This window comes from Zalophus californianus, chromosome 16 (genome assembly GCF_009762305.2).
Source record: "Zalophus californianus isolate mZalCal1 chromosome 16, mZalCal1.pri.v2, whole genome shotgun sequence".
In the NCBI taxonomy this organism is placed as follows: domain Eukaryota; kingdom Metazoa; phylum Chordata; class Mammalia; order Carnivora; family Otariidae; genus Zalophus; species Zalophus californianus.
In genome coordinates, this window is record NC_045610.1 from 48,389,896 (window position 1) to 48,402,188 (window position 12,293).

The 12,293-nt window shown below is 37.3% G+C and overlaps 1 protein-coding gene across 9 annotated transcripts in view; it reads right to left on the reverse strand.

Moving 5' to 3' along the window:
* BPTF (bromodomain PHD finger transcription factor) overlaps positions 1-12,293 on the reverse strand; it is a 148,124-nt gene that overhangs the window by 85,219 nt on the left and 50,612 nt on the right. For 7 of the 9 annotated variants that reach the window (XM_027625141.2, XM_027625144.2, XM_027625142.2 and 4 more), the window contains exons 3-5: positions 11,976-12,199; positions 4,337-4,543; positions 3,598-3,786 (exon numbers count right to left, since the gene is read on the reverse strand). In XM_027625141.2, the coding sequence (XP_027480942.1) occupies positions 3,598-3,786; positions 4,337-4,543; positions 11,976-12,199 (620 nt within the window). The remainder of the gene's footprint in view (positions 1-3,597; positions 3,787-4,336; positions 4,544-11,975; positions 12,200-12,293) is intronic. The other 2 variants (XM_027625148.2, XM_027625147.2) reach the window with 1 other exon arrangement.

The following is a 12,293-nucleotide window of genomic DNA, read 5'->3' on the forward strand; positions in this document are numbered from 1 at the left end:
AAATGCCCATCAACACAGAAAACGAATAATTATGATTAATAACTAATCATTACATATCTGTATAATAGACCATCATGCTGCAATAAAACAGAATGCACTACTATTACAAGCAACATTTGGATGGCTCTCATATATTGAGGTAAAAAAATTGGACATCAAAAAGTATATGCTGGATGATACCATTTATTATCTTTTATAAAGGCAATCCTGATAGATGGTTATAGAAGTCAAGATAGTAAATGCCTTTGTGGGGGTGGGCGTAGTGGTGGCCAAGACAAGGCGCATGATGTGGTTATACAGGTGTGTTCTATCAAGCTGTTTACTTAACACTTGTGCACTTTACCATATGTTATATTTTAATGAAAAAGTTCACCAAAAAACATCTTTCCATACCAAACACTTTCCAATCTGACAGTCTTCTATCGATAAGCTTGAGTCATTAAACTAGGTGTCTGAATACATTCTGAAGGTTTAGAACAGAAAACTAGGAGATGCCTTCTATCAGTTATTGTTCTCATCTACCTAAATTAATCCCCCTCTCCAGTTCTTTTAATACCACATCTCATCTATTGACCAGAGGGTGATCCAGGGATACCACAAAGTACCCAGCATGCTGTCAAGCACCATTATAAATACTCAATAAATATTTGTTGAATAAATAAGTGCATAGAGAAAGAGAAACAGAAGGAAGCAGAGAGACACATTACAGCTTCTCTGAGGGTCAGGACTCTACCATTAGGCCTGCCTACTGCCCACTAGAAAGTAAAGTCCTCAAGGGCCTTGACTTTGTCTACTTTGGTCACTGATATATTCCCGCTAGTGTCGTAAGTTTTATAGTCAGGGATCTATTAAAATGTTTATCTACTTTAAATGTACCAAACTCCTCTTTCAACGCTGGTGTGGTGTGTTTAATGTATGTCTTTAAAAATGCTTTTCATGTTGTTTTGGAAACAAGTATGAGACTATCAGGTTTCTAGGTTTAGGTTCGTTTTTTAGTCTAGTCAAGAAGAGAGCTATGATTTACTAAATGGTCAGGTTTTGAATTTATAGCATCTTCAGCTATCTGGCACTCTGATCCTGCTAATGAACCCAATCCACTCCGATTACAGCTACTGACAATTGCTATTTGCTCCCACTCTAGCTTTCCTAACACTTCTGTTCAGGTTCTCATCTAAATCAATTTTTTGTGACCTACACATGAAAAAACCAGTTGAATGCCAAGTTTAAATAGGAAGGATCTCATTTACAAGAATTATGTTAACTACTACTGAACCAGTAAATGTAGAATTCAACTCACCCACTTTATTATTTTTTACTTGCTAGGCTTTCTCACTCTTTCAAAGACTTGGCTGTATACAGCAATAACAATAACCAACATTTGCTGAGCAATCAACATATCAGGTACTACCCTAAGTCTTGTATATATATTATTTCATTTGGCATTCTTCAAAAGTATACATCAGGGCGCCTGGGGGGCTCAGTCGTTGAGTGTCTGCCTTCGGTTCACGTCATGATCCCAGGGTCCTGGGGCCAAGCCCTGCATCGGGTTCCCTGCTCAGCGGGAGGCCCACTTCTCCCTCTCCCACTCCCCCTGCCTGTGTTCCCTCTCTCGCTGTCTCTCTCTCTCTGTCAAATAAATAAATAAATAAAAGTATGCGTCAGATACCAAGAGAGTTTCTCCCTTGAACCATTCTAGTAACAAAAGAATATCTCAGAGACATTAATAAACTGGTAATAAATAACTTAAAAGCAAATGTCTGCTAAAATCTGTGCACAGTTGTTACTCTACTGTGTTTGGTTTAAGAACCAAGCAATTAACCAGTACATAAACCCACTAGTAAGACCGAGGTTTACAATAAATACCAATCAATCTAAAAGAGAAAGAATATTTTACTAAGGATGTAATCATAATTCCAATACAAATGGAATTCTGTTCACATTTTTGGGGGCCTAGTACTCCACTTCCAAATTCTGACTCATGAAGGTATTAAAGTCATAATAATGCAATATTTTAATTGGACAGGACCTAGAGATCTAACCATAGAATTACAGATCTCTGATTCTTCCATCCATTCAATAAAGGACTCTCGCTGAAATCATCGCTGATAGGTCAGATAGAGATCAACATTACTAATTACTCCTTCATGAAATGAAATTATCTCTGATAAGTATTTACTAAATGCATCTAGTAAAATGGAATCTGTTACTTCTATTTTCTGAACAGCTGTAATTTGAAGGAAGTTGTTAATATTCACTCGTAATATTCCTATTATTTCTACTTATTTGACTTAATATCCTACATTTCAAAGAGAAGTCTAATCCCCCCGGCCAACCCCTCAGCGGACAATTATATTATTTCCAATCTAGCTTCCTCCTGATACCAAGTCTGTTCTTTTCTAGGGTCAAAAATTTGTTTTCTTTATTTATTCCACCAGTTAGCAGTTTCCAGACTTTCCTTCATCTTAATGACCAATCTCTCATTAGTATAAAATATGGTAAACTTATTAATGTGATTCTTTTGGACCATACACATACATCTCTGCATGTAATCTAATGTTACAATGGTGTTTTCAGCAACAGTTCACTGTTTCTAAGCACTCAGTTGAAAGCAGTCTCATAAGAACTGTCGATCATCAAAATCTTTCAAGATACAAAACAGGACCATTGAGGCCTTGCAAGATTAAACATGACATTAACTTAATGACAGAAGGAGATCTAGAATCAAGTCTTCCAACTACTAACTAATGCTGTCTTTCTGCCCAACACATCAGAATCACATCCCCAATAGCAATGACAGTACCGCAAGTTGGAAAGTATGTGATATTCTTACAGTATTAGAAAAAAACCATTAAGGATTTCCAGCAAGGTATGAGCTGCAATTCTTGATTTGTGGTGGGATTACCAGTGTTTATTTTGTTTTGCTCCATCTGAATTTTCTAGTTTGCTTTTTAAAATTTAAAATTTAAAAATACATATAGCTCCTATAATAAAAATTTTTTCATTTAAAAAAAAAGGCAAAAGGAAAGGCATGACATTCTTTGTGTGTGATATAACTTACTTCAAGTATAATTTTAATTTTAAAAAGCTTAAAATATGGACTACTGGTTAGCTTACATTTTTATGTCAAAATATATCTTGCAAAAAATGTTTTGTGACAATGGTTTTCTATCATAACATTATGGTTTGAAATGTTTAAAAAAACTACATGAGCACATGCAAACATAAATTAATTTGTTAGTACATACAGAATTGGAATGGTCAAATCATTCAATACCGAGCCATTAGTATGTAAGTACTTAAAACCAAAATATCTGCCACTATGATCTGATGATAAAATATACAAATAAGTCTATTAGTCAAAACCAGCTAAATGAACTTTAAAAAGCATGAAGATTATGATGAGTTTCAAGCACTAACTGCAAGAACATGTGTCAAACTCCAAATGTTAGGTGACAATTTAGCAGTCAGGGATGGCACTTATGTAAGCAAGCAGCATGAATGAACACATACTTTAAAATTTCAGGTGACATTCAGCTTTTACTACAAAAGGGAAGGATTCCCCCCATTACAGAGGCATTGATACACTGCCCTCTGTACCTGGCACATCCTGGGGGAGCTCAGATGCCACCTTCTTCTCTGCCATGTTGCTGCTATCGTGGGTTTCTGAGAGACACCCCACGGGACTCCTCCCTTCAGAGGGACTAGTCTCTTCTGAAGAAGCATTTGTTGTGTTGTCGCCAAGATTTGCTGACACAGAGTTACCTTTATCCCCAACTTCTGTTGGCTCTACAGTAAAATGCACAACAAAACTTTAAAGATATCCTTTAAAATTGCTTTAGGACAAATGGCCACATTCAATCAACTACTAAAAATGAATGATCACCAAGAAAACCTGCTTTTATTTGATGGCCATTTTGAAGCAATCAGATTCTGGGATACTTTTGCAGTAAGTAATCCAAAGAGTATTTACGAATATTTAAAATATTAAGAATGTTTAAGTAATTAATATAAAAATGAACATATCTTATCACATACAAAAGTGTATATTCTGGTATAAAAATAGGGATTTTTCACCAACAAATCTCATAGGAAAATGGCACCTTATGAGGAAGTATAAATAGAGATACAGGTATATTATAACCAATCCACCAATATATAAAACTCACGACAATGATTATACATGTTAAAAAGGGAAAAGACACCCTAATTTCTTTAGAAATATAAAATTAAATAGGTATTAGTAATAAAGAGATTCATTTTCATTTTGAAAGTAAAACTGAAGTTTTCATAAATAATACTGATTAAATATTACTTTCTAGCCAAGTAATTTTTTTACCCTCAGATTTTCCTTGCTCAGGATCATCATCCGGTGTTTTGTCGTCGCTGTCTTTATCAAGGGACTGGTCTTCAAACTCCTCTCTGCTTTTCTCAACATCTTTGGAGTTATTATTCTCGGTCTCATTCTTGTCCTTTTCTATTTCTTCTGGGCTTTTAACAATATCAATTTCTCCTTTTTTGGCTCTTATGGATTCCAAAATTTCTTCTATAATAAAAACAAAAAATTTTGTTTCCATATATACCAAATATAAAAGTACTACAAATGCCACTTAAGAGTTTCAGTATGTTATTAAAGTTAAATATGTTAAAACATTAGAACTATGAAATAAGGATTAAGACTACCAATACAATGTTGATGCTTATAGAACTCAACCAATTTGGTTGTCTTTACTCTAGAAAATACATGGTAATTATGACTATTCTCTTTTTTTAAAAAAGAAAATCAGTCTAACTTTTGAAACTGACATGATAAGAGATTACTGTCATCTCTTCTACCATATGAGGAAAACTGTAGGCTGCACTGACCACAGTCTAGGCAGTGGTACAGTGGTCAAAACCAAGGTACCCATGACCCAGTGCACATGTGACTTGAATTAGCTGTTTAGGCTTACTGTAGGCAAGCTATTTAATTTTCAGGCTTCCACTGTAAAATGAGAAAACAAAGTCCCATTGGGAAAAACCCTTTCTCTCTGAAGTCCCATAACTGTTTTGAAAGCCAATAAATCCCTAAGGGCTCTAATCCTCTTTCAATTTGGGTAGAATGATACTATAGCATGATGTAGACCACAAGTATATCAACATAGACTCTTAGGTACTAATGATATTCTTTGGGTTATGATCCAATACTATCATTTTTTATTTTGTTGCTCAAATTCTGTTCCAGCTTTGGCCACTGGAAGCTAAAAGTGAGGCCTGTATTCTCTGAACACACTTCAGTCATTCATTTGTTCATTCATTTAGCATTTCCTTACTTTCTAGCACTACAAGATGCTCCAGGCTCACCTTGTATTCTCCCTGTCCCAACCCTAGAATCCATGATCTCTGTAAGGACTCTTTGTTCTTTTTTTGTTGGAGAATGATATTTAGAAGACATGATTTGGGCTCTAGATGAACTTGTTACTATTACAGTGTCACTGTTTCTGTACTCTCTCAGCCAAATGCTAGGAAATGTTATGTGTATGCATACTAACCCATGTATATATACATCTATGTTTTTTCACTATCTATGTGAGGTGGTTTGTGTGGTTCATTCAGTCAATGCCCTGTTGCTTCTTTGTAACTTCTAACAAGAGAAACCTTGTTCTCATTATCCATAATGTATCTATTTATTTGGTCAACCCTAGTATAAATAGTAATCTCAGAATTGCTAAACTGTACCCCATGAGAAATAAATTAACCAACTAGAGTACAATGTTTGTAAACAAGAAGAAACTTTTTTTAAGATTTTATTTATGTATTTGACAGAGACAAAGCGAGAGAAGGAACACAAGCAGGGAGAGTGGGAGAGGGAGAAGCAGGCTTCCCACTGAGCAGGGAGCTCTATGCGGAGCTCAATCCCAGAACCCTGGGATCATGACCTGAGCCAAAGGCAGATGCTTAACAACTGAGCCACCCAGGCGCCCCAAGAAGAAATATTTTTAATGCCACGTCACACAGTATTTTTTTTAATTTTTAAATTTCCTTGTTTAAATTTTCTGTACCTGTACTTTCACTGATGTTTCTTAAACTGTAGGTATCTAGAATGTTTCCTAGGATTAAAAAAACCTTGTAGGGTGCCTGGGTGGCTCAGTTCGTTAAGCGACTGCCCTCGGGTCAGGTCATGATCCTGGAGTCCCAGGATCGAGTCCCGCATCGGGCTCCCTGCTCAGCGGGGAGTCTGCTTCTCCCTCTGACACTCACCCTTCTCATGGTCTCTCTATCTCATTCTCTCTCATAAATAAAATACTTAAAAATAAATAAAAAAATAAAAAAAATAAAAAAACCTTGTAAAGTCATCACTGGAGAACACTGATCTTTCTGGTAAAGTGATGACAGTTGAGCTGGCTAGAGTTAATTCTTCACACTCTCTCTCACCTTCTCTATTCCTAATTCCTATAAGAATTTGGAACCAATGAATATGTGAACATCTAAGATAGATAAAGGACAATTTCATATGGAAGAAACTCCAACTGGCATGTTTTCTGTCCTCATCATCATCCAAGTCATCCCAGGATCCTTTTGTACATATTTCCTCACATCCCTTTACCTACCACTTTCCATTCAATTCACCTTAGCTGTAGTTACTCTTGCTACTAAGTACACTTAACTTACCAGTGGAAGTATCTCATTCTTTTTTAAAGAAATTTTTATTCAGAAAGTCTAGTTTCCAATCACCTGCTTTTCTTAGAGAGCCATGTTATTTCTCACTTTCAAACATAGCTCCACTCTGATTTTCAATTGCCAGCTTTTCTATTTTCTTTTTTCAAGGTATCTCTATGCCCAATGTGGGGCCTGAACGCATGACCCCAAGATCAAGAGTCACCTGCTCTATGGACTGAGCCAGCCAGGTGCCCCAACTGCTAGCTTTTCTTAACCCGACTAGTGCAAGTTCCTCCCAACTTTCCTAGTGCCATTTAATGAGAATAAAACAACATTCAAAACAAAACAAAAACAACTACTACCAGGGTGCCCAGGTGGCTCAGTTGGTTGAGCATCCAACTCTTGATTTTGGCTCAGGACATGATCTCAGGGTCGTGAGATCGAGCCCCGTGTTGGGTTCTGTGCTGGGCATGGAACCTGCTTAAGATTCTCTCTCTCCCTCTTTCTTTACCCCTCCCCTCTGCTCTTTCTCTTTCTCTAAAATAAAATAAAAACTATCTCTACTTAGAAAAATGCATTCCAAAATAAACTTCCTTCAAAAACACCAAAATAAAGCATTATAAAATACAATTACCATAAAGGTATATGATAAAGCAAATATAGCAAACTATTTACAACTACAAATATATAGTAAACTGTAGAACCAAGATGATGGGCATGTAGGTGTTTACTGTATCATTCTTTTGACCTTTGTATATTTGAAAATTTTCATAAAATATTAGAAAAAATAGAAAAAGAAAATTCAACTACCAAAAGTGGAATTAAACTCTCCTAAAGTATACGTGTAAGTATATAAAAACCAGAGGGCTAAACTTGAAAGGAATTTATGCTACTTGCAAGGTTAAAAATGTCAAATCATTAGAACGCACTGTGATGTTGAAATTGCTGTCACAATAATGCAAATTACTCTTGGCTATTTCAGAACCCAGTAGTTTCTGCTGTTTTCATCTCATAAAATCCCAAGTTAAAGAACACCACTAGATACTATTCTAGGTTTTTACCTGGGCTGGATGCTCATAAACTGACTACCACAGCCCACGTTTTGGTTCCCAGGGACAGCAAATAAACTTAACAGTGGCAGACCAGCATTTTAACGGGGGATTCTTCTGTCTGAATGCTTAATGCATTGCCAGTACACTCCTTACAAAATTGTTGAGAGGACTAAAGCCTTGTAAAACATCTAGTTGAACACCCAGCCCACAGTAGGTACTCAAAAATGTCAGTTTTCAGGATGCCAGGGTGGCTGGCATCTGCCTTCGGCTCGGGTCATGATCCCGGGGTCCTGGGATCAAGTCCCACACCGGGCTCCTTGCTCAATGGGGAGTCTGATTCTCCCTCTGCCTGCTCTTCCCCCTGCCTTGTGCTCTCTCTGATAAATAAAATCTTAAAAAAAAAGTCAGTTTTCCCTCCTCTTCCCACCAATTTTCAATTCTTTTGAATTAGAGTACCATGTTGGATAAACCTTAGCAGAGAAGAAGAAGAGAAAAGAAAAACTGTCACTTTTTGTCTAGATCTCGCCATGAAATCCAAGCTGCAGTTACCCTTACTTAAATGGAAGTCCACACTGTATTAAGAGGGTAAGACAGTCTCACAGCACATAAGCGTTGGCCACCTAACTTTCCAAGAAAATATTGTGGCCTAATGCTCAAAGCTTTCTCTGCCGTTCTTGACTACATAAAAAAGTTTAACTAATTTTTTTAAAAGTACATTACTTGCTGGGCACCTGGGTGGCTCAGTCGGTTGAGCACCTGACTCTAGGTTTCGGCTCAGGTCATGATCTCAGGGTTGTGGGATCAATCAAGCCCCCCCCGTTGGGCTCCGCACTCAGTGGGGAGTCTGCTTGAGATTTGTTTCTCCCTCTCCTTCTGTCTCTCCCTCCCCCTAATAAATGAATCTTTAAAAAAACAAAAATAAACAAACAAAAAAATGCTCATTGTAGAAAATTAAATAGGATACCAACTATAATCCATTATGCTAATTGGGTTTTTTTTTTTTTATAAAAGCTGCTCTATTTACCCAGTTGGTTATTTAAAGAAAGAGAATTTAAGTACCTCAATGACCCAGGTACTGTTTTGGCATGGTACCTTATATAATTCTCCAATTCTCTAGTGTTCTATCACATGATAATTGGTAAGAGAATTAACCAATTCTTCTATATTGGGATCTAGTTTTTCACATTCCCCTAAATCAGACTGCTAAACATTTTGATTACCAATTCCTATTTTGGTTTTGTTCTTTAGTTAAGATGATACTGGGGCACCTGGGTGGCTCAGTTGGTTAAGCATCTGACTTCGGCTCAGGTCATGATCTCAAGGTCCTGGGATGGAGCCCCATGTCAGGCTCTGCACGTCAGGCTCTGTGCTCAGAAGGAAGTCGGCTTGTCCCTCTCCCTCTGCCCCTCCCCCTGCTCATGCGCCACCTCCTGGTCTCTCATAAATAAATCTTAAAAAAAGATGATACTATCTTTACAATTTTGTACATAGGCAAGCTCACTCTAGAAATTATTTCTAATTCAACATACTTGATAAAAATGCACTTAATATTGCTTTTTAAGGGAATGGACATAGTTCTTTATTATTGTACTAAAAGCTGAGAATGCAAGGTAAAAATGGATTTGTCAATTTTAAATGCCCATTCATGAAAGAAAATTAAGAGGGAAGTAACCTGACTAAAATTAATAAAACTTCCTATTATCTGATCTATACTATGGAAAGAAGTAAGAAGGGGATACAACCTCCCCCCAAAATTCTAACAACTAAAATTATCTGATGAAAATGTTACATATTTTTCTAAACAGATCTAATAGAAAAATTAGATATGGATAAACACAATCCTTGGTAATTAGTCTGCTAGTTTCTGAACATGAAGTGTATGTGTATCCAACAGTATTTATATATGACAGTATGACTATCATCCTCAAAAAAAAAAACACGTGAATTCAAGTGAATACTGACGTAGAATATGTGAGAACAGGCTGGGATACAGCTTAACTAAATATATTTATTAAGTATAGACATTCTAAGCAAATGGGAGAATGGGGAAATTTTTTCAGTAAATAGAGAATTGAGAACATTAAAAGTATTATATGTATAGCAGATAATGTACATAGAAAAGCAGAACCAGGCAGTTAAAGTGTACTTGCAGAGTCTTACCTAATCCTTTTAACTAAGTTAAGATTAAAAGACACTATTAGAAAACACAGGTGATACTTATTAAGCATGCAGACTATATCCGACAGGATTTTAAAAATGGCAATAATAGCTGTCTCTGGGAAAAAAGAAAGTGAAACTGGAGATTATGAAGGAGATTCACTTTTCACTCTATACCCTTTTGTACTATTTAAACTTTTTTTAAAAAATCATATATATTGGGGCACCTGGGCGGCTCAGTCGTTAAGTGTCTGCCTTCAGCTCAGGTCATGGTCCCAGGGTCCTGGGATCGAGCCCCGCATCGGGCTCCCTGATCCACGGGGAGCCTGCTTCTCCCTCTCCCACTCCCCCTGTTCGTGTTCCCTCTCTCTCTCTGTCACTCTGTCAAATAAATAAATAAAATCTTAAAAAAAAATTATCTTTTTTATGAAGCAAAAAGTTGAGCAACAAAGTAAATCAGGTAGTACTGAAATATAATCCAAACTATAAAATAAATATCCATGAGTCCACACTGATATAGATAAACTAGGAGAACAGACAAATCTCCTATGCAGAAAAATCCCAAATAATTTATGAAGATAGCTGCTACCTCTAGGAGTGGAGCCTAAATCCTCACCACCTGAGTGCAGGCAGTGTATAGTGACTTTCTTCCCAAAAGCACAGCACAGGTGGAAGCAGTAATTTTACACTGGAGAAACTCGACAAATGCCACCTGAACCAGATGAACATCATCAGTGATAAGTCATGTTGATAGTATGTACTCCTGATAGGATGAGGAGAATGGCACTTCACTTGTGTGGTCTTCCTTCCAAAATCCATCTCAGTTTTGAGAAGAACATGAGACAAATCCATATTGAGGGCATTCTACTAAATACCTAACCAGTACTCGTCAAAACTGTCAGAGTCATTAAAAACATGTAAAGTCTGAGAAATTGTGACAGTCTAGAGGAACCTAAACAGACATGACAAGTAAATATAATGTGGTATCCTGGATGGGATCATGAGATGGAAAAAGATTATCAGTAAAAACAAAGAAATCTGAATAAGGTATAGATTAAGGTATTATAATGTATCAATATAGGTTCACTACTTAAGACAAATATGCCACACTAAGGTAAGATGCTCATAACGGGGGAAACCTGGTACAGGGTATCTGGAACCCTCTGTACGGCCTCAGCAACTTTTTTGTAACTCTGAAACTATTCTAAAATTAAAAGTTTTATTTAAAAATAAAAAGCAAAGAGTATATTTATTTATTATTTTAAAGATTTTATTTATTTATTTGAGAGAGGGAGAGACAGCCAGAGAGGGAACACAAGCAGGGGGAGTGGGAGAGGGAGAAGACGGCTTCCCGTTGAGCAGGGAGCCCGATGCGGGACTCGATCCCAGGACCCCAGGATCATGACCTGAGCCTAAGGCAGATGCTTAACGACTGAGCCACCCAGGCACACCGCAAAGAGTATCTTTTAAAAGAATACGATTTCTCATAATTAAAGGCAGGATTCGTGGGGCACCTGGGTGGCTCAGTCGCTTGAGCATCTGCCTTTGGCTCAGGTCATGATCCCGGAGTTCTGGGATCAAGCCCTGAGTCGGGCTTCCTGGTCAGCGGGGAGTCTGCTTCTCCCTCTCTGCTCCTCACCCCACTCATGCTCTCTCTCTCTCTCTAATAAATAAGATACCTAAATTAAAGAAAAAAACAACTGGGGGAAGATCAGTAATGACCAAGGAAAGATAGAAAACGCTAGAATGCATAGAATCCCCTAATTTATGTTGGGATGAACAAAATTCCTTAGGAAAAGGACAATACAGAAAACTGAGGCACCTGGGTGGCTCAGTCAGTTAAGCATCTGCCTTCGGCTCGGGTCATGATCCCAGGGTCCCGGGATCGCCCCATGTCGGGCTCCCTGCTCAGCAGGGGGTCTGCTTCTCCCTCTCCCTCTGCCCCGCCTTGCTTGTGCTCTCTTGGCTCTCTCTCTCAAATAAATAAATAAAATCATTAAAAAGAAAAAATACAGAGAATTAAAATATATGTAATTTGAAATTTTAATATTTTCAAAATTTTGCAGTGATTTCATACTAAGAGTTTATCTCAAATTTAATAACAATTAATTGAGAAAATTTCCTTCTCACCATTAGCTGCCGCCAGAAAGGATTTGTTACTGCCCCGAGCCTTATTGGTCAAGTCTTCAGTTATGTCCATGTGCCGGTGGATTTCTTCACGCATTTCTTCCAGAATTTTGCAGAGTTCTGCTTCCCAGTAATCTTTATCTAGACAGTCAATTAATTCTGCAAGTTGGACCTTTGTGCTGTAGTACCAAATTTTCTTCTCATTTTCATTTTCTGTATCTTCTTCTCTGTTTAAAAGAAGTACAAAAACATTTCTATGTTAGACATAACGGCACTGATTTGACAACTGCCATCTATCCAGGGAAAGTTAGAATATGTAAC